This window comes from Bicyclus anynana, chromosome 5, assembly GCF_947172395.1.
Source record: "Bicyclus anynana chromosome 5, ilBicAnyn1.1, whole genome shotgun sequence".
Classification (NCBI taxonomy): Eukaryota; Metazoa; Arthropoda; class Insecta; order Lepidoptera; family Nymphalidae; genus Bicyclus; species Bicyclus anynana.
Window position 1 is genome coordinate 1,711,171 of NC_069087.1, and position 23,417 is coordinate 1,734,587.

A 23,417-nucleotide genomic window follows, 5' to 3' on the forward strand; every position below is an offset into this window, starting at 1 on the left:
AAGACATTTTTAAAAGTATTGTATGCTGACTGTACTTGGGGGTTTTTGATAAAAATCGTGCCTGAAATGTTAATGTTATTCCTAAATGTTTAGACTAGAATGTAGTTAGATATTGACTATTTGTATGAGCTGTGTAGATTTTATACCGACGTTCCAGGAATATAATTGTATGTTCATATTTGTATGTATAGTTGATATTATGATGTAAATTTTTAATGTAGTTAGACTATATCGAGTGTGAACCTTAGAGCCCTCTCACACTAGAGTTTCGCTACCGAAGCGTTTGTCAGACAGACTAGACGCTAGACATTGCCTAATACTGATATTTGACTAAGCTAGCTGTTAAAACGTTAGAACGGCGACAATACAGATACCAGTCACCCCTATAAACCAGTGTTTGCAGTCTTATCTTACACTCATAATCCACATAAATCTTCTACAACAATTGACGTCCCATAAATATCCTTTACTATTACCTCTGCACTATGTCTTCTGTGTCCTTGAAGAGACATTCTGCTAGCCCTCGGGGCGAGGACTCTATTCTGGCAGAGCTTTAGAACTCGCCAAACCTCTCTGTGAGGTTGATGACGACCCATTAAGGAACCTCCAGCAAATTTGTAATCATTATAAAGGCATTCTAGGTCTTCGTGCCTTCGTTCATAGTTGTTTGACAAACGCCTGCAGTAAAATGCTAGTGTGAAGACGCTGTTGTTGCTAAGTAACTCTGTTGTATAACTTTGGGCCTTTTTAAATAACAACAGCCATTACTAAAATGTTTTTCAAGTTATGTCAACAGAGTTCTTAGATATAGGTACAGTATATGCTGACTTTCATTATAACTAATACGCAGGAGTAAAAGCCAATAAATATCTGGCGAAGCGCAATTTTAACTATCGTCTGTACTTATTGTCTTTAAACACTGTTTAAAGACATCCAGATCCGACAAAAATCCTCAACCTGATTTGTGTCACCCTGTGTTGTAAATAGCACAGATGACAGCCAATACTTTCGTGCCTCCTCTTGAAAACACGACATTGGCGCTGGTTTGGCACTACGAAAAGGCAAAAACAAAAAAAGAAAAAAAAATATAGATCAGTTTGAAAATTACAAAAGAGATGTTTTGTTAATTAAATAATAACATTATAAACTGACATGTTCTTCAACAAAGTCTTTCCAGCATACGAGTATTAGTATAATGAAGGTCAGTGTAGCAATAAATTTGTCACTTAAAGTAAACAGGACTCAGTTACGGTATAATGTTTAATGTTACATAAAACTGTGTTTGCTAAATGGCGATAGAAACTATTATTTTGTTAAAAATGATTGAATTTGTTAGATAAAACAGAGTTCGTCAAATTTGGGCTTAGATATTTTCGAGGGTAGACCAACAATCAAAATGGTCGATGCAGTTAAGATGATTGTCCCAAAGATGTAATGCATTTTGTATTACAAACCACATAGGTATAACATTTTAAAAGTAAAAATTCTTTACGCACGTTTGACTCGGTGGTGAATGCGTTACGAAAATTGTAATAGGGCGATTCGGGTGCAGGTATATTGACACAGTGTTTGTTATTTTAAACTACCAGTAGATGGCTTTCTTAGATAACTTTGAAACAATCCCTTTTTGTACACTTCAAGAACCTGTTGCGATGCATTAATGCCTCAAAGGCTCATAGATGGGGCTTTGTTTTATTATTTTTTAGTAGAAGTTTTACTTCAGTAGTGTGGTCTACAGCACATTCGTTTATTTATTCCTATTTTGGTATGCGTCTGTGTGGCTAGTATAATTTTTTTAGATTCAAAAGTAACTGAATCCTGTTTACCCAAAGGTGCAGAATAAATTAAATAAATTTTGTATTGAATGCTTTGATATGGAATGTGTAGGCGGTATGCGGTATGTTAAACAATTATACATTTGTAACAAGTATTATGTGATCACTATATGTGCCAACGTTAATGTAAAAGACGTATTTTATTGGTAAAATCACTTTTTTTTTAAAGGTTTTTTTTTTAAAGTTCCGTTTCCCTATTTGATATTTTTACCTCCACAAACTAGCTTTAAACCACTTGACACATAATGTATGTCTAAAAATATTAAGTTTATTAATGATTGAATGACATGATGTAGGTACATCACAATGTCTGCTACATTTCGAACGTACATTTGCAGGGTCTGGGTCAGTTGTTATTTAGCGTTCAGAAGTGTTGGTCGTGTTTTGAGTAAATCTGATCTCTGGTGTTGTTGCCGTTGACGCCTTAAAAATCTAGGAATCTGCACATACTTCCTTTATATTAATATCACGAAATAGATACAGCCTATTTAGCAGCTTTTCAGTTTCAATCATTGATCTACTTTACCATCACTGCAAAATATACTGTAGAATAATTAATGTAACACTTTTATACATATATATTCTTACCCGTAATCTACTCTTAACACGAAGTTGCTGTGGTTTTGTAACATTTTTTATTTAACGAGGAAACGGGACAAAAATTTAACAATTCTAAATTGACAATTTGTAACATTCACCCAATAAAATATTAATTTTCAAAAAGTTTTTTTTTTATTAAATTAAGCATCTGGACTCTTTAACCTTACCTTCCAAGCTTACCGTACTAGGCTATGTATAATGGTAGGAGCCTCAGAATACAGAAAAACACGAGGTGTGATCGCTCATAGGAATGAAGCCGTTGAAAATTACTCTTTTTAGGTGTTTACTATTATTACTACTATTTCACGTATAAGCGATTAATCACTCTGTGTATGCCGTGTTAAATGACATGCTTTAAAGGTGTCTCATTAAATTATGGCGTCTTGTGCTATGCCTTCGTTTTTCTTTCTTTTCTTTTCTTTTTTTCTGTCTTCTAAGGTAGCCAGAGTGTAAGCATAGCCAGACATGCTGCTACATAAAATGGAGTATGTCAGGCAGGATTTTAGTGCTGTGCTAGGGTAATAAAACGAAAGTTTTCAAAATATATAAGAATTTATTTCACACTCCCATTTTTCATTCCAATTATTTGCAAACGTATATAAATATATATCTTTATCAATATCAGACAATATAAATTATTATACCTATAGTGACCATATTTATATGACCTAAAATCTTTATAGGTAAGTACTACTTTTGTACATTTTTAGACAAAGAAAACCCAAATGCCCTTTCACACCAACCCTTAAAATCCGACCGCTTTTATGAAACGAAAAAAAAAGATAGTGTTTCCATTTTCAATAGAATTTCATGTACCTAGGTACTAATTTTTAAAAGTAGTTATTTGTAAATCCCATTATGACCCGATCCATGAGACGACCTAGGTGTTGTCAGCAAATAAACTGGTTTCTTTGCTGATACCACATCTATAGAAAACAACACTAAGCACAGGTATGTCGTCGAGATACAGCTATTGTTAAATGAAAAAAACTTAAGTTCTAACTTCCGAATCAACGATTTTTTTTTTCATAGCGGTTGCTTCTGGAAGTAAATCTAAATATAATACTCATAAATCAAAACTATTTAGAGGTAAAGAAACTTAATTAAAGTTAAGTCAGCCACAAAAAACACTTGTTTCCCACACTTCTAATGGTTTCGGTGCCAATCACGTATGTAGGTAAGTGCCTAATACGCGTATCCGTGAGCGACAACCTTGCTCGAGTAGGCAATTGTCATGTAATTGTTTACCGTTTAACGAAACTGGAAAGGAATAGTTTTTGTTGTACGAGTATCTCTGAGCTACCTGCCGTGTGTGTGGCATTGGTCTCAAGGCGTTGGACTGGTGAAATCTCTTTATTTGTCGTTCACCAAAGTGTAAGTTGCCTGGCATTAGTTTGCCAAATTAACCTTGAGTCGGTTACGCGTACCTATATCTACTTATCAAATATTTTTATCTGTACTATTCTCGATGTTTTGTATAACTCGCGAGTGCGAATTTCGAATACATCGCTATCTTTCTCATTCTACAGTATCGTGTTAAACAGAGAGAGATAGAGGTGAATTCGAAACTCGCACTTGCGAGTTGTAAGAATATCGATTCGTAGCATAACTAACGAACCTGACCAAGTTTGTCTTTTTTTTACGTGAGGAAATCCTCATGGATACCTTCTCACGAAGAGAAGGCGAGAAGGTTATCTTATGTGACCGAGTTTGTCCTGCTCAAACGTAAAAATAAAAATAAACGCGACATTATTTAATTTTAAAAATGTTGTTTTTTATATAACAAAATGAAAAATTCAATAGGATTTTAATAGAATCTGATAAAGATCTATTAATAAGGCGTAGTTATGAAAAGGCCTTTAGGTATGGTCTACGTTTACAAAATGAAAAAAAAACACAATTACAATGGCAGCGTAATTGACAAAATCATTACAAAAATAGCTGCCGTAATGCTGACCGTCAGCGCTACAAATATCATGGCACCGCGAACAATCGGCGTCCAACTTAAAGCTAATTCTTATGTTCAAGGTGAATTAACAGTATTTTGGCATTGGTCGCGCTGGCTTCATGGTGTGACGATGAGAAAATATTACTCGTAAGTACTTACTGCGAAACTTCGATATTGATGACAATTGATGTATAATAGAGATCTTATTATAAAATACAATTTTAATGTTGTTTTGTGGATATTTTAAGGCTTACCTAATTAGGAGTGCATGGGCGGTGGTAATGACTTAACATCGGTGACCTGCAAGCTCGTTTTGCCGCAATTAAAACGATATAAATACCTTTAGATAATGATATGGACGAAGATGACGTGATAGAAAAATAATTACATAGGTATACATGATTGAAGCCGCTTGAAGAATGAAGAAAAGGACACTAACTTGCTTCAAAAGTCCTTCTAAAGTAGTTTACAATAGAACGAATTTAAATTTTCAACGACAAAGCTAATCAATTTCAAGGAAGCCATAATAATTGTAATAGGTAGGTACCTAACTAAACTACCCTAACAGAGCAAGCGAGGCACCCTAGTTCTCCCCCGTATCTACTTATTTCCCCATATAGCATACGTAGTACCTATCTATTGATGTTGCTCCGAATCCGAACATGCACAATCCGATCAATACCACACTCGTTGAGCCAACAGTGGATAGGTACTTCTAACCTCTTCTAATGTAAAGTGTTAGAAAGATGATTCTGTAACCTACACTTCAGTAGAACTGGAATTTGGAAATAAACACTTGATTGATCTCTCAAGTCTCAAGTAAACCTATTAAAGACGCCGGTCGCCGAGTGACTTGGTGGGCGACCTCTTTTGTAAAGTAGGTGCTGATAATGCTGTAATTTTCAATTGTTTATGCATCATAGACATTAGAATACGGATGCCTAAATGAGACTTGTTTGAAAAATTTAATAAGTGAAGTTATAGTAATCTCTTTCTTTTCAACCGTCGACATATTATTTAAATTACCGTTAACTCTATTGAGATGTAGACACCCATACAAAGTGCTGGGGAGTATTTCCCATAACTCTGGGGTTATATTCTTTACTGAAAATTAACTAAAAATGTTCAAGGAACATGTATTCAATATTTCTTTTGTAAATAGATCTTAAAATGTGTCCCTTATCCCTTATCCTTATTACGCGTCCATAAAATGATGACGTAATTAGCAAAATTTTACGTAGGTATTTATTTTAAAACGCAAGGATAGTTATGTTACATGAATAGTCGGAATTGTTTGAATTACTTTGTACAAAAACTTGAAAAAAAAGTAGCTACATTCGCTTCCTTAAGACTCGTATCACCTTGAAGTTATAGAAAAATACTCCCGAGCAACCTGTAAGTATATCTACGAAACAAATACCTCGAAACAACACAAAGCACTATCATGTGCCAACACACGACCGGTCTGACCAATCACAATTCTATAGTTCAAAAGTCTGCACAAAAAGTCCTCACGAACACTTCCATATGCAAATGGCCTGGTTGCCGCCAAAGTACATGTAGCAAATAGTCGTACATTCGTACGTGATTTCGAACCCGTAGCTCTCTCCGACCACCACGTGGAAGGCGGGGCCGAACTTCTTGTCCATGGACTCCTTCACCATGCGCGCCGCCAACTCGTTGTTCTGAGAATACTTCTCGCACGCTGTCACTGATAACTCCATCGCCTCTATCCGCATCTCTTCCGTCATGTCGGAATGCTGTAACAACAGTGATAAAGTTGGAAATAGAAATAAGTAGGTTTGTTTGGTATGTCCCTACGCTCTAATAATAATTTTACATTGCCAAATCTAGAATGTCTAAGTGACATCATTTTGTTTTTTGTATTTGATAGTAGGAAAGTGAAACAATAAGATAACTGGGATGTTGCTTAAGCACAGAATACATAATGCACAAGAGGTACAAGAAATATTCTACTACAAGGACCTACTCCTTGTAGTAGAATAGGTATCTTAATTATTTTTGTATAATAATGTTACCATAACCAGTATCTCTTTCTGTAGCAATAGTAAGTAGAAGACTATCTACGAGTAGGTACTCGTAGATAGTCTTCGACTCTACATTCAAACTTCTGGATTTCTGGATTTGAACATTTCAAGCCTCTGCCTGCATATGAAAATTAAACGGAAGTACCTAATACGATATTATGTCTATTTTTAAACACAAATCCAAGCAAGTATCCGTTGATCTGTTAGCAATCGACTTGAGTTAGTTGATTGGTTGGTTGGATTGGTCTGATGGATCCACCTGCGAAAACAAACAGTGCCTCGCGCTCGGCACCGAATGACACAAACTTATCGAATTCAAATCAACAACTCTTCCTGCAGACACACGCAAATATAAACAAATTCTGATTTTAATTCGGAGTCCATGTTTTACTGTGGCTGATAGTTGTCAGTATATTTTAATATTCCTTTTATTTAAGTTTATCTGTTTGTATCTCAGTGTCTCTAGATACAGGTTCAGAAAGCATATTTTTAAGAAGAGCTCACAACATAAACATCGATAACTATAGCAAGAATAAATCCAGCTCGAAGGATTTAAAGATATATTACTTGGTTGCTATTTGAAAAATATTAAACATAGGTAGGAGGCAGTATTTATTTTTTATAGACCAAATTCAATTCAAATGATGCCAGATTACCGGATCCAGTATTCCTCATTTTAAACATCAATGGCAACTAACGTTTAATCTTCCTTCCGCCACAAAATAAATATGTACAAATACTTTCCTACTATGATCGAATTATCTTACACTAGCGGACGCCCGCGACTTCGTCCGCGTAAAAATTGATGTAAACTTCTCTACTTCTACCTTATCCTGCTCGTAAACCTACCCAACCCTACCCTACCCTACCCCTACCTTACTCCTACCCTACCGCTAACGCTAACCCTTCCTTCCCCCCATCTTACCCTACCCTAACCCTACCCGTAACCTATCCATACCCTATCCTACCCTACCCCTAATCTACCCCTACCCTACCCCTACCTTATTCCTACCCTACCGCTAACCCTAACCCTTCCCTACCCCTACCTTATCCCTACCCTAACCCTACCCTACCCGTACCCTACCCCTACCCTACCCTACCCCTATCCTACTCCTCCCCTACCCTATACGTTCCATATCCTTCCCCTACCTCTACCTTTCCCCTACCCTACGCTACCCCTACCTTATCCGTACCCTACCCTACCCTACCCTACACTTTCCCTAAATTACCCCTACCCTACCTCTATCCTACCCCTTCCCTACCTCTATCCTATCCCTACCCTCAGCAAAATTGGTCCAGCCTTTTGTGCGTGGTGCAATGACAAAAAGACTATAATTTCCCAAGCGACTTCTATGCTAATACTATAAAGAGGTAAAGTTTGTGTGGTTGTCGGGGGTAATCTCTGGATCTACTGGACCGATTTGGAAAATTCTTTTACCAATAGAAAGCTACATTATTTGCGAGTGTCACAGGCTATGTTTGGTCCTCATATTCATACGAGAACGGGAACCACGTAATTGAAACCGCGGGGCGTCAAATAGCGGCATTTCTGCGACTTTCAGAAATTTTGTATTATCTTCGAAACTATATAACTAATTAACATACTGTAAAGGGCAAATCTTATCTCTATAATATCCTTGTGATTATTAAATAATTTATTTTGATAAGGATTTAAGTTTAGTTGTGTAAATAATGACGTAAACCTTAGTTTAAAATTTAAATAATTTATTAAAGTACTAAAGGTACTATATCTGCTAAAATATAAAAGATAGATATATGGTGTCGCGGACTTTTTTGTAGAACTTTTAAAGGTTCAAAAAGCCTCCATACATTTATTTCAGTTATACGCAATGGTTGAGGCAGCGCATGCGAATAAGTAAGTTTTTCGGTCTGACCTGTAAGAGAAAACCCGCGATATCTCAGTAGTTATATATGATATAAATATAAAATATAGCCTATAGCACTCCCCGATAACGTAGCATTCTATTGGTGAAAGAATTTTTAAAATCGGTCCAGTAGTTCCGAAGATTACCCCATTTCAAAAAATTGTTACAAACTTACAAACTTTACCTCTTTATAATATTAGTATAGATAACTACTTATATGGATTAAGGACTAAACTTAGCTTTTAGCCACCCTTCGAAACACATCGTCAAAGATCAATTTCTAGGGGTATCTAGCGAAGGGTTGACATGATAGTAGGGGTCTGATGACTGAACTGACGACATGATTTCTCATTTCAGACATTAGAATTTAAAAAAATCTGAAAAAATACGTTTTATACTTGGACAACAATCGTCTTGTAACAGGAAACCTACCTTTCAAATCCACTACGGTTCAAACTTCATAATATGCTACCGTACTTATTAAGGTAGAAGTAGAACCATGGGCTGAGAAACTTTCTGGGCTAACTCAGGCTCATTCTAAAAGATAATTTGATCTCACTAATTTCGATTGTAATTGATTCCGGTATCTGGTACACCTAATATCATGACGGGCTGACACACGAGTGGCGGCTGTCATTGTTCACAATCACAAGTTAAGCCCTCATTCGCACGAGAGTTTTTTAACGGACGTAAAAAAAGCGTTCAAAATACCACAAACGCAATCCCAAAACACCACGCTTTTTTCGAGCAGTGTTGCAGTTTCAATTTTGGGCGTTAGAAATAAACGTCATTTAACTTCGTACTATATTTGAACGCTTTTTTATCGTCCGTTAAAAGACTCTCGTGCGAATGGAGGCTTAGAATGTGCAGTAACGCGATACGTCACGGTGCACGGACAAGTCGACGCGCTACAGTGGTGCTGACTCGACACGATAGCTGATCCGGCTCCATGTTATCGACTTCTCCGAATTTTGTAGTCAATTGTTTTTGTAACCGACTACAAAAAGGAGGTTCTATTTATTCTACGGTAGGCTAATTTGTTCTACGGAACCCTACCCGCGCGTAGCCCGACGCGCATGCGGCCGTTTTTATATTGTTTTCCTTGATAATAACTACCCTCATCAGGTCAAGCCCCCAAACCAAATTCCTGGATCCGCCACTGCACGGGGGTGTACCAACTCTTCATATTGTGAGAAATATACCAATAGCGTATTTTTTTGTTGGCCTGACCCTGGGCCTCATTGTCAGTAGTTGAACCAGCTAACCACGGTGCCAATGAGGCAGTCAACTATAACTATAATCGTATGTTTGTATGTCCGCGTTTTTCTCAATAATTCCGAATTTTTGACTTCTGAGTGAACAGATGACATGGCATGGCTTGAGTTGGGAAGTTGATGGTGATGCCCTTTGGTTCGGTGATTTATCCTTTGAAATTCTGCTTGTACATAATGTTTTCTGTGATTCTGCTATTGAATTAAGTAACCCAATATTTTTGTCATTTAGAAAGTTTAAAAAGTTAACTAGGTGTGCAGGAACCTGAGACCATTTGGATTTTATACTACTACTGTTAGTTTATACTAAAATATACCAAGGTATTTAAAATTTCTAATGTTAGTTTGTTTATTCATTAGAATGCGACTTTTAGCGTATTTTCCGATATTTATACTTACTGTACGAAATAATTATCAAATCTAAACATAATTAAATCCAAATCTCTTATTATTCTTACGTGTAAATATGTAAACTTCTTACCCTTATCAGTGGATACGTGTGTATTACTTTTTCGGCCGCCCCAACAGTCGTCGCTCCTTCTTCAGCCATCCTTTACATCCAAATTAAACACAATCAAAACAAACGGAAATTACGAATTATGTCGAAAATATTCAAAACAAAGCCGTCAAAAGATACATAGGCGAGACGTGCGTTTGCCGTCGCGACGTCTCCCCACTGTTTACGCGGTCGCCTTGGTAACGGAGGCGGGCGGCTGGCAGCGATTGATTTTCTCTCGTATTCAATCCCACATACTGGCAGTCCATAATAGTTAATTTTTTAAATCTTTATGTTAGAGGTCAAGTGATGGTCAAGTGTGGGTGAATTGTGGGTGGAAATTATGGATAGGTAATCGGGTTTGAGAAAAATATTACTTAGAGTTTGGCTAATGAAAGTAGAGAATTAGAGATTGAAATCGGTCGCCAAATAAAAAAAAAATTGGAGTAAAAATTTATATGTAGTAATGAATTCACAAACAAAAAATTAATTTAATATTTTTTAATTTGTTTAAATGTTTTTTTAAAAGCGGGCGATTTTAGTCCCTACTTTCATTAGCTAGAGTCTATTATTTTTAGTTCTCATCATACGAGTAGGATATTAATACGGAAGATGAATATTTTTATTTTTTCCCATTGACGTAACCTTGAAAAAAAAATAACGAAATTAATTTCTGTTCCAGAAATCTAATAAATGTTGATAGGTACTTAGGCAGGTAGGTGTTTGCTGAACTTTTTAGTATTACTGTCTTCTTTTGACTTGACTCCTACACTATGAATTAGAAATTATATAAAAAAACATTAAGCTATTTTCCGACAGCATGTTAAAAATATATCTAAGTGGATGGTTTTCTGAATAGATTTACATTGATTTACAAAACGACTTTAATGTACGTAGCTCTTGGAGTAAAACATTCAGAAATATACTCCTTGACTATATTATGACTTGTATAAAATGTATTTTACTCAAAAAGGGTAGAATTCAGAGCAGTAAATCCAGTTTAAAAAAATGTTTAAACTTAGAGGAATTTAATTTATTTTAAAGTTTTTAGAAACATCTGTGCCAGTGACAAGTATTTATATTTATAACCTGTGTTACAATAAAATAATCTGTGGTTCACAAACGTCAAAAGTGGTTGACGATGACATTGGAAATATGAATTGTCAATGTCAAAAAGTAAAAGAAAAGAAGTGAAATTGCCTTGTTTTGTGTAAATAAATTGATAAAGAAAAATATTAATTATTCCTGTTGTTTTAATGCTTACAGAGTGATTTATTAGTATTATTTGAAAAAAGCTATGGCTTCCCGATTTAGTGGTGCGCTGCAATTAACAGATCTTGACGATTTTATTACTCCATCGCAGGTATTAGAATATAACCTACTTATAAATGTAAAATGCCTTTTATCCTTGAATAACTACTAATAATTATATCAGCTAGGCTTTGATAACCTTATATAGATGAGAATAATATGAATGTCTTTTCTTGTCACATCAAATATTACAAATTATGTTCATAATCATGTATCAATAATAGCCAAAAATAGTGTTGAATGAAAAATCAATTTTTATAGGATAGTAGAATAAATAGAATAGAATGTTTGTAATATCACTGTATTATAGTAAATAAAAATTACTTAAATTCATTTATCAATCTTATATTCTTCTATCTGCTCTTTTTACTGTAGGAATGTATAAAGCCAGTAAAAATAGAGAAGAAGAAGAGTAAAACAGGAGCAAAAATTAAAATTGGTGATGATGGTTACTTTGATCTGTCAAGTGGCAAAGAGCAGAAGTTGCAAAAGGTGGAGATTACATTGGCAGATTGCCTCGCGTGCAGCGGATGCATCACCTCCGCAGAGAGTGTGCTCGTCACTAGACAGAGTCAAGAGGAGTTGCTAAGGTAAGGTATGCTATTTTTCTCTTCCTCAAAATTAATTTTTTCATCATGATCATCATTATGACCAACCCATAGTTGGCACACTATAACAGTGAGCCAAATATGGTTGACACAAGTCTCAGAAAGTGTCACTAATAGTCTCACTAATGGATTAATGGTTAACTCCTCATGTATAGTCCAATCCAATGTCCTTAATACATTTCCTGTATAATAATATTACTAAAAAATCATCCATGTGTAGTAAGTTCAAAATTATTTTGAAACTAGTTGATGCCAGTGTCATTGTTTGTGTATTGTTCTGTTATTACAAATCCCGTAAGAACCATGGATTATTCCAGGATTTTCTATTCTATTGTATTCATGATCTTATCTCTATTCCAAAGTTCATCTTAATAGGTTTTACAGTTCAGCTGTGAGAAGGTTATAGACTCTCATTTAAAATATAATATGTTTATTTGAAGCACTTTTAAAAAGCTAAGTCATACTATTCTGAATAATTTAATTTTGTGTGTATAAACTAAATGTATATATCTAAGTAATGTTGTCTGTTTGTAGAGTATTTTCCGAGCGGAAGTATACAGATACAAAAGGTGTAACTCGTGATGTTAGTCTTGTTGTGATATCTTTATCTCCACAACCGACATTGTCAATAGCAGCCAGATACAAGATGGAACCTGAAGAAGCTACACGCAAGTTAGTTGGTATGTTTCTTTAATATGTAATGAAGTATATAGTTTTATTAGCAGACTCAGAAGTGGATAACAAAAATCAAAAAACCAATGTCAAGCAAAGGTTCTAATTCACATCATTTGTCAGAACAATTTAATTATCAAATCAAACTGTAACCAAAATAAGACCTTAGAAAGGCAGAGAATGACCTTGAGTGGAGTCAAGCACTTGTGAACATTGTGTGTAGGGGTAGGGATCCCTTGACAGTTAACTAACACCCCCCTTTTCAACTCAAGTCTCTCTCCCGCCTATCTTAAATCCCAAAACCCATAAAGAATTACACAACAAGAAATGTAAACAGCTCGAATGCCACAAGGATACTAAAGCGACCCTAAAACGAGCGCCTTATATCGCGAGTTGTTCCCATCTCAAACTCCCTACTCCTTACGGAAACAATTCGCGCCACCTAGAGTCGACGCGAGCCAACATGAGATCGAGTGACGTCATATCCTTCTCAGAATACTATTTCCTACAATATATATATTCTTTGTGGTAGCTGTAAAACATTAAGTCCTTGTTTGTTTCCAATAATTATAGGAGCTCAGATTTAGATATATGGTGATGCTACATCCCCATGGATCTGAGAGCATATTATTGTATTTGTCATAAAAATGTGATGAAAATACCTGATGAAGACCTCTTGTTGTGGTCCCTTCTCTAATAAGAAGGGAAGCCTTGCCTTCTAGTGATTGATGAAATAATGATGTCTTTTACCTCCTTTTACCTCTATGTTACAGAGGACCTTTCCTAGAAGATTGTAGGCTTCGTTGTAGACACTTTCTGGTAATACATTATCTTTTTTTCTGTTCAAAGGTTATTTCAAAAGTCTAGGTGCTGATCTAGTGCTAGACATGACAGTGGCGGAGGACATATCTCTGCTGGAGGCGCAGCAGGAGTTCCTGCAGCGGTACAGAGACCAACAGAACGAGCACTTGCCAATGCTGGCTAGCTCATGTCCAGGTAACTTAACAAATAGTCATTATTTTAAATTAAGTATAATACATTATAAGTTATGATTGTTTTTGTACACTAACAACTATGGGTTGATGCCTGAAATAAAAATATTTAATTTTTTACTTTAATTATGAGTCAATAATCAAAATTTAAAAAAAAAAAATATTTCAGCCTAGGTTCACACACACAAGTAGTTTACACTTTTGAAACAAGTGTTTTCCAACATCTAACAAATGGTGTATTTGACTTGCTCCAAATAGTCTAATGACATGAGTTCTCATTGTTACCGTCTTTCCTTTTCTTCCTTCCTTTTGTTTCCTATAGTTTACTTCCTAGGTCAGTCAGTGGTTATTTTATGGAATCTGTTAACTATGGTATAATTAAATAATAGTGTAAGCCATATTGCGATTAGTAAAATTCCTAAATTGGTGCACACAGAAAAGATAATTCATACAGTGTGATACACTCCGGTTTCTCATGTATCTCGTAATACAGTACAACAATGAATATGCACGGATTTTTAAAGGTACGCCGGCGGGAATCGGCTCGCACGATTGCTGGTGCACACAAAGTCGCGTGCTAGTGTTAAGTATCATCAATTTGTTGTAGGTTGGGTATGCTACGCTGAAAAGACACACGGCAACTTCATCCTCCCGTATATATCGAGCACAAAGTCCCCTCAGCAGATAATGGGCTCGTTAGTGAAGCAGCACCTGTCAGCCAAGCGCGAGCTGAGCCCCGGCGAGGTGTACCACGTCACCTTCATGCCGTGCTATGACAAGAAGCTGGAGGCTTCGCGGGAGGACTTCTATAGTGATATATTGAGCTGCCACGACGTTGATTGTGTCATTACTGCCAGTGAGTATATTTGTATTTGTTCGAAGTAACACTAGTTACGATTGCAACACATGGTTTTTGGGAAAAAAACCGAATTTATCTATACTTCTATACTAATATTATAAAAAGGGAAAATTGTTTTTTTTTCTCTTTCCTTTGACTATCAGACCAGGAAATCAGTCTCTGGACCATAATCCGTTCAAACAACTGCTTAGTGTGCTTTAAGTAGGAAAAATTGTATTGTTTGTTTATTCAATATAGGCTCTGAAACTACTGAACCAATTTGAAAACTCTTTTCACTGGGAAGCTACACTATCTCAAATGCTATAGGCTTTATTTTATCCCCGTAAAGAAATCCCTATAGGCATGGGAACCACGTGGGTGATGACAATATAAAGTAACTAATCTAACCTTATTGACGACGACCACACCGATGTTAGGTTGTAGATGGTGTAAAATTTATTACTCAGTTCTGTGTGCTGCTGAACCAATTGTAGTTTAGCTGCACGCGGAGATGCATTTTAGTCTATGCAGCAAAAATCCGTTAGAGATTATAGACCATATATTATTATATTAGTGATAAGGTTTTACTTACACACCATTTCTTTTGCCTTTTATAGGTTTCTACAGTCTTCCCTTAAAAAGTGACTGTCTTAATAACTTTTAATAGAGTTAAATTTTCATTTATCCGTTTATTTTATTTACAGTTGAATTGGAACAAATGTTGGCCAACAGTGACCAATGTTTATCAGAAGTGGATTGTTGTGATTTAGACAACCCTTGGGGAGATACAGATACGCAAGGCATAAGAAGCCACGTTGGGTCAGGGTCTGGAGGTTATGCAGACCAAATCTTTTTGTATGCAGCAGAACAGCTCTTCGGAGAGACAAATGCACAACTTTGTTATAGAAATTTAAGGTCAGTTTATTTTTTTCATTTCAGATATTAATTTTTATGACGAAGGTTTAGTTGATGAAGGTTTATGTTATCAAGGTATTCTGAGTGTCGTGATAGCCCAGTCTAAGACATCAAAGCTAACATATTCCTAGCCCAACAATCCATACAAATAAATAAATAAAATCCTAAAGTAACCACGGTTCCTCTAGTGCCTGTTCTTGGATATTATTTGTACAGTATGTTTATATTTTTGTTAGCGCACTAAACTGAGGAGCGGGTTCATCAGGCATACTGCAAGCAGTTAAAACCCATGTTGTGAATTCATCTGTTGAAATGCATGTATTTTATCACGTGTCCATTGATTTATTCATCAGATACAATTAATAGTGTCTGACCGAAAGTTCGGTTTTGGTTTCCGTTTCGGCCAAAACCGAAACTGATTTTGGAAGTATCCTCGTGCACGCTCCATTAACTTCGTATGTCGCGGTAACGCTTTGGCGTACGCTGGCGGCCCTGTTTGGAAAAAAAATAAAAAAAAATGTCCTATGCAGAATAATGGGTAAAATGCACCAAACTTAAGTATTTTAAGAAATTTTATACTTGTATACGTGAGTTTCAGCCGAAACTAAGGCCACGGCCGAATATTCGGTTTCGGTTTCGACCAGAAAACCAGTTCTTCGAATGAAGTGATTCCTGTAATAATGATTGAACTTCATTAAGTTCATTTTGGTCTTATAAAAAACTAGCTGACGCCACGCGGTTTCTCCCGCGTGGTTCCCGTTCCCGTAGGAATATGGGGATAATATATATAAATGGGCTATCTAACACTGAAAGAATTTTTCAAATCGGACCAGTAGTTCCTGAGATTAGCGCGTTCAATCAAACAAACAAACAAACTCTTCAGCTTTATATTATTAGTATAGATATGGAAAACGTCGCTGCGACGTCACAAGGAAAGGCAACGCACTAATGACGCAAAGCGTTGCGTCAGACTACTTGGCGACGTTGAACGTTGTACCGCGTCCCTCGTTACATACCTGTGTACAAATTTACAATTCTATTTATATTTATAACCCACGACTCTACTAGAATGCAACTAATTGACCTTTTTTATATTGAACTGGCTTACTCACTTGCACTTGCACAGCGCCCATATTGACTAAGTTATTTACAATCTATTACTATTATTTTACTTGATTAAATACGTGGATTAAATCTTGATATATTATTATTTTATATATTATATTATTATACCATCGGATGTGTGGGTAGAATAAATTTTTTTTTAAAAGATGTGTGGGTAGAAGCGCCCAGGGTAGAAGAGCTGAAAAACTAACTGAGCTGAGCAAATAAACTTCAATCGACCCAGCCGGGGAACGAATCCAGGACCTCCGTCTTGTAAATCCACTGCGCCACGGAGGCCGTAAAACCTCTTTCAAGTAAGCCATCCATCCATCCACCCATCCTATCCATAATCCATCTTAGGCTGCATCGTCACTTAACATCAGGTGAGATCACAGTGAAGGGTTACGAAATAAAACAGAATTACCAACGGTGGATCCATCCTAATATATAAATGTGAAAGGTCATTTCACCACGAAATCTCGAAAACCGGTTGATGTTACCTACAGAGCTGAAATTTGGCAGGGAGGTACTTTATAGCTCGTAGATATCCACTAAGAACGGATTTTGCGATAGAGGCGGATTAAAGAGGTTTAAGGGTGTTCGAAGTCGCGGGTGTCCGCTAGTCATTTTATAATGATGATGATGATGATTTTTCCAGAAATCCAGACTTCCGCGAAGTGACGCTCGAGAAGGACGGCACAGAAGTGCTGCGGTTCGCCATCGCGAACGGCTTCCGGAACATACAGAACCTGGTGCAGAAACTCAAGAGGGGCAAGTCGCCCTACCACTACGTCGAGGTCATGGCGTGCCCTTCCGGTGAGTACATATCATTTGTTTGTCCAGTAGGCCTAACATGCGACCAACGACATATTTCGTGAAGAGAAATAGATAAATGGCGACCAATAGCGACTGAGTTCTCCCAATTCCATCTCTTACGTCCCAACGGCAATACATGATTGCGGTATTTTCGGTTGCGACAAGCCAATGAAGAAAAATAGACAAATATCAACCAATAGTGTGGTTGATTTTTGTCTATTTCTCTTCTCGAAGTATGTAAGTATGTCACGCATGTTAGGCCTACAGTAGCTCTATCAAGCGCGCCACGCGATAGAGTAACTAGAGAGACATATCGTCGACCAATATTACTCCCTCTTTTGTTGCGATGGGATGAAAGAGATAGGTTTATCTAAAACTCATTTTGTTCAGTTTTTAAAAGATTAGGTAAATTATAATATTTGTAAGCAATTGAATAAAAATATGGTTAAATATTTCAACCGATTCAGCATGCGTCAACAACATACCGAAACAAGAAAGATAGATTTGTCGATTAAAAGCGACGATATCGAAAATATCGCTCTGTCTTTGGTCCCATCGCAAAATATAAATTTTGGGCTAAATTCAAATCTATATATATAAAAGAAAGTCGTGTTAGTTACTCCACTTATAACTCAAGAACGGCGGAACCGATTTAGCTGAAAATTGTCAGGGAGGTAGTTTAGAGCCAGGAGAAGGACATAGGACACTTTTTACTTTTTTTTTCCTTTTTTTTTTTTGGGGTAGGGTAAGGGTAGGGTAAGGGTATGGTAGGGGTAGGGTAGGGTAGGGATAGGGTAGAGGTAGTTGAGGGGTCCGCTAGTATCTTTCTATAATTGCTAGGCGAATAAGTTAAATTGGAGCCCCTCATGATGCGAAGGTTATCCTGTAATTACACATTTCTTCTCCAGGTTGTCTAAACGGCGGTGCACAGATCCGTCCAGTCAATGGCGAGACCGGTCGAGACCTCATCGCGCAGCTGCAGTCTATGTACACACAACTGCCTGTATCACACCCCTCGCACAACAGGTTGGTTAAACAGCTCTACACCGAATGGCTGGACGGGAGGGAATCCGACAAGGCCAAAGCCATTCTCCACACAAGCTACCACGCACTGGAGAAGAACGACATAGCACTCAATATTAAATGGTGATTGTGGACTGTAATGCCTTGTGATAAAGTCTATTTTCGTATAAGCGCAGCTGCAAGCTATGTACACACAACTGCCTTTATCACACTCCTCGCTCAACAGATTGGTTAAACAGCTCTACACCCAGTGGCTGGACGGGAGACTCAACTCAACATTAAATGGTGATTGTGGACTCTGATGCCTTGTGATAAAGCCCATTTTCGGATAAGGAAGTGATAAGAGGTTGTTAAATAATTTTAGACTTAAGGCCTTGTGATAAAGTTCATATTCTTACAAATAAAATGGAGGGAGTCAAATGAGGCCAAAGCTGTCCTCCACACAAGCTACCATGCACTGGAGAAGAATGACATAGCGCTCCACATCAAATGATTTTGGACTCTAATGCCTTGTAATAAAGTCTACTTTCTTACTACCAAACGGGAGAGAGTCCAACGAGACAAAAGTTATGTACATGAACTACCATGCGCTGCAGAGGAATGACATACAGATGGTGGCACAAAACACATGGTGATTTTGGACTCTGGTGCCTTGTGATAAGGTCGATATTGAATTTCTATATGCAAACAGTAATGGGCTGGATTATACCTGATTTGTGACAGCTATACTCGTAATGTTTTTTACAATGAAATAAATAAGGCTAAGGGCAATCCAATATATACTACTCACCACCGTGTACGACACTAATACGAACGGATTGTGTGTATATAAACTGAGGGCGTTTTGTTAAAGAATGTTCCTTCAGTTTTAAACAAAGTGTGTATAGTCGGAAGCAATCTTTATGACGTTTCGGAACATCGTGAGTTACGCTGTGCAATACAATATTTTAGGTGTCAGCCGCAACGTAGAGGGGCGGCGGCAGGGCATCACTCGGCTTGCACGTCAGCGTGACGTCATAAAGATTGCATCCGACTATACCTACTTTAAACCGCGTAGCATCACGTTCAAGATACCCTTACGAAAATTATTCCAATTTCAGCCGCGCATTTATTTCATTGTAACAAATATTATTTATTTAAGTTAGATTGAATGTTAGAATATTTGTTCCTATAATAACAATTACCTAGTTTTCAATAGTTAATTTAACAAGTATTAATTTTATCAAGTATTTTCCAGTGCGTAAAACTGACGCTGTTTAGACAGTGATCTTATTGTACAGCGGACATTCATTCGAGCCCAAGCCAATATCAATGTATTGGAGAACATGAGAGAATGTATGATGTATTTAATAAAAAAAATACGTTCCGTACGGTAATTCCGAGGATTATTTAAGTAAAATAAAAATATACGTGGCGAAGGCTACTTTAACTTTAACCATACCTTCGAAGTCCGCGAATATTGAAAATTTAGAAACTTGCTCTCAAAATCAAAATCAATATTCATTTATTTCAAGTAGCACTTTTGAAACGTCTAAATTCATTATTTCTATAGACTATCATCGGTTTTGAAGGCAGGTTGTGATGAGAAGATTCATTTTAGCAAATTTAATGATATGGTCACCGCGAATAACGAGTTTTGACTGTACAAATGATTTTATAGTTGACTTGTCAGATTATACAATTAACATACGACAACAGTTTTAATTTAATGGTAATTAGGTTTTTTTATTTTAATTTAGGGTTAATAGAGTTTCCGCTGTACATTGTTTTATATTTGTTATTATTTAGTTGGTAAGTGAAAAAGTTGTTATATATTTTTATGTAAATATTGCGTTGTGTTACATCATACCTATTAGTGTATGTGTTTAAGAATACAAGTATTGTTTCTAGATCTTTATTTCATTTCGATTCAACAATCAAAATAATACCTAAATGTATGTATTCAACAATTTGAAAAAAGTATATTTATGTACTTGCTAGCGTAAACTATGGGGACAATGTTATATTATAATAATAGCGAACGCCCGCGACTTCGTCCGCCTTTAGACCTCTTTAATCCAACCCTTACAGTAGTATCGCTGTAAAAATGGAGTAGCTTCTCCCGTATTCCCAACATTTTCCTTCACTGCTCTGCTCCTATTCATCGTAGCGTGATGAAAAGTATACTATAACGTGCCCAGGAGTATGAAGAATAATTGTACCAAGTTTCGTTAAAATCCGTCGAGTAGTTTTTGTTTTTACAACGAACATACAGACAGACAGACAGACAAACATTTTACTGATTGAATTTTCGGCATCAGTATCGATCACTAATCACCCCCTAGTTATTTTGGAAATATATTTCATGTACAGAATTGACCTCTCTACAGATTAATTCAGTAAAACTAGATCTAGAAATTATCGTTAGATTGAAACTAATCAAAATCAGTGATCAATGATTGCGTTGATTGTGTACCCCTGCTCTGAAATAAGAGGTTCTTCCTTGTCAAGATTTTTCTAGATTATTTATACGCCTCCTCTAACTGTTTAGCTGTGTTTCGCAAAAATAACTGGCAATTAATCCTATGGTTATTCAATGCGGTCTTCAATCGTGAGGTCGGTTATTAATTGTTGAGTTTTTCTTTATTCTAAGAAATTCTCAGCAGGAGGCGCTCATAATTGTTTGGACCCACGTTAACCGTCGGTCCCAACAATTATTTTTATTATCTGATAGTTGTTGCATCTTCAAAAAGCCCACTAATCCGCATTGGTTCAGCACGGTGGGTATCAGATCAGATTCCGTCTCCTATTGGAAAGAAAGTCTGGACTTCCCGTATCGCCATTAAAATTATCTGTTGATGATGACACGAAAATATTTTCTGATCGGATTGATACCGCGTCTATACAAACAAACCGTTTCGCTGTATTATGTTAGATTGTATTGAGTTGTAGTAGAAGTAAACTCGTAACAATGGCAGTGGTGTAACAGAGTGTTGTTGTGAGTGGTAGTTGTGCATCGTCACCGGGCGAAATATGTAGATTCGAGACTACACGTGTTCGGAGAGCACTTTACTGTGACGGGACGACTGCGAGGACGATATCGACTATTAAACTTCGACGTCACAAACTACTACAGCCCTATTGGATGTCCACTTGCCAAAGTTTGAATAAATAGTTAAAAAAAACTAAAAAACACGCTTGATACCCATATCATGGGGGTGCATTTCAAATACCTAGCCTGTCCACTATCTTGAACGTCCGCCATATTAGATTTAAGTCGCGTGACTATTTTTTTCGTATTCCTGACAGCAAACCCTTTCATTAGATATCCATAACGTGGGGGTGTATTTCAAACAGCTAGGCCGCCATATTGGATTTGTAATGACGTTTCTTAGTTAGTCATGTACTGTCATCAGAACTAAGAGCGTGTGCAAAATTTCATCCTAATCGAAGACCGGAAAGTGGGTCAAATTATGATTCAAAGATTTTCTTACATATATAGTTAGTTACAAGTGAAGCTAAAGTAAGCGTGTTTTAAAAAGTAGGTACACATTGAGTAGGACCACAGTATAACCAGTAGGATGACTTCATACTAGAGGTCGAAACGCGAGCTATACCTACGCATCCCGAACGTGGGGTGATCGTAGGGTGAAGACAGTCGCGACTGTTCCGCGGTGACGAACGCACAGTGTATTGGATTTTTAATTATGACGACTAGGAAACTATAAAGTTTGATTAATATTTTGTGTTCTAAAGGCATAATTAAAAAAAAATATATGTAAATAAATGCTTAAATAATAAAATTGTGTAAATAGTTAAATGACGAAAACGGTAATATAATATTATTAAATAATTATTTATTAACTTCTTCATTTAGGTTTTTTTCTTTGATTATTATGTAATACATAGATTTAAATCTTATGACATGTATGTTTTGTATACCTGTATTTTAATGTCATAAAGAAGTTAAGTAAAGAAGTTGTTTGAATTTAACAACATGATTGTGTGGCTCATACTTTAATGTATTTGAATAAAAAGAGTAAAGAGAAGGCTGATATTAATATACCTATCCAGATTTTTTTAGTAAACTAGCGAACCCGGTCAATCTCAATTTTTTTTTTGTGGTTCCTTCCCTACATGCCAAGTCAGGATCAATTTTTTATCGTTTATTCTATAGTGTGGGGTATCGTTATCGGTATTTTTATGCATTACATAAGGGATTAAAGTGCTAACATAATCTACGGAACCCTACACTGCGCGTGACCCGACACGCACTTGACCGGTTTTTTATTATTTGGTCACCTAGTGTGGTGGCAATACCTAGATAGTATCACCAAAATAAATATATGAAGGTCCTTTAATCATTGATCAGTCTTATTTAAATCTACCAATCAAAAAACAACACGCATTTTATTGATCACTTCCTATTTTACTACAATTTACAAAATATTTTATTTGTCTATTTAAAAAAAGTGTATTTACAATCACAAAACTAAATGGAAACACAAACTTGGCAAATGTAATTAAAATGCTGCAGGCGGGCAGCCCTATCACATGTTTACGTGCCGCGCGGCTGTAGGTATTTATTTCAAAAATACGGCCGAGTTATTATACTGCTTGTTATATCTACTGTGGTAGGACTGTAGTATAAACGAATAGTTCTTATTATAACATGTGTGCATGTCGATTGATGTTTTCTCAACATAGTTGTGATTGATAAGTTTTTAAAGTTACGTACTTTGATACTAAAGATTAATCTACCTATTTCATGTACCTGAATGACTGATCTAGAATCATTTTATATACCTACTTTTGTCATAGGGCGGCGATGGAAAGATCTATTCTATCTTGCAGTTAAAGATCTAGATTTCTGGAGTGTTGTTCCAGTTTTAGTTTTGCGGTTGTAGGATGACCAAATTATAAACTAAGGTTATGTTGGCAGTTAACAATATACATGCAATTTTCTTTGTGTCTTTTATCTTAAAAGCGATAAGGCATCGTTTTGTAAAATTACAAAGTCATTAGATGCTACTCGTAAAATGAAAGAAAAAAAGAATGCGAATTTTATAATTTAA

General features: G+C 36.3%; 2 protein-coding genes across 2 annotated transcripts; one reads left to right on the plus strand and one right to left on the minus strand.

Annotated features, from left to right (window-relative positions):
* Positions 1-2,256: 2,256 nt before the first annotated feature.
* LOC112054269 (dynein axonemal light chain 4) lies at positions 2,257-10,379 on the minus strand. The gene is made up of 2 exons (XM_024093973.2): positions 10,070-10,379; positions 2,257-6,143 (listed from the first exon to the last, which is right to left on the minus strand). The coding sequence occupies exons 1-2, from the start codon at positions 10,136-10,138 to the stop codon at positions 5,895-5,897; spliced, it is 318 nt and encodes a 105-aa protein (XP_023949741.1). The 5' UTR covers positions 10,139-10,379; the 3' UTR covers positions 2,257-5,894.
* An 865-nt stretch (positions 10,380-11,244) lies between these two features.
* LOC112054264 (probable cytosolic Fe-S cluster assembly factor GI11683) lies at positions 11,245-20,250 on the plus strand. The gene is made up of 8 exons (XM_024093966.2): positions 11,245-11,447; positions 11,771-11,985; positions 12,538-12,683; positions 13,525-13,671; positions 14,275-14,523; positions 15,210-15,420; positions 17,183-17,340; positions 18,249-20,250. The coding sequence occupies exons 1-8, from the start codon at positions 11,382-11,384 to the stop codon at positions 18,488-18,490; spliced, it is 1,434 nt and encodes a 477-aa protein (XP_023949734.2). The 5' UTR covers positions 11,245-11,381; the 3' UTR covers positions 18,491-20,250.
* The last annotated feature ends 3,167 nt before the right edge of the window (positions 20,251-23,417 follow it).

Coding starts and splice junctions, on each gene's coding strand:
- LOC112054269 (XM_024093973.2), bottom strand. CDS start 10,138: ATGGCTGAAGAAGGAGCGACGACTGTTGGGGCGGCCGAAAAAGTAATA. Junction 6,144..10,069: donor ACACGTATCCACTGATAAGG/GTAAGAAGTTTA, acceptor CTGTTGTTACAG/CATTCCGACATGACGGAAGA.
- LOC112054264 (XM_024093966.2), top strand. CDS start 11,382: ATGGCTTCCCGATTTAGTGGTGCGCTGCAATTAACAGATCTTGACGAT. Junction 11,448..11,770: donor ATTTTATTACTCCATCGCAG/GTATTAGAATAT, acceptor TTTTTACTGTAG/GAATGTATAAAGCCAGTAAA. Junction 12,684..13,524: donor AGCTACACGCAAGTTAGTTG/GTATGTTTCTTT, acceptor TTCTGTTCAAAG/GTTATTTCAAAAGTCTAGGT.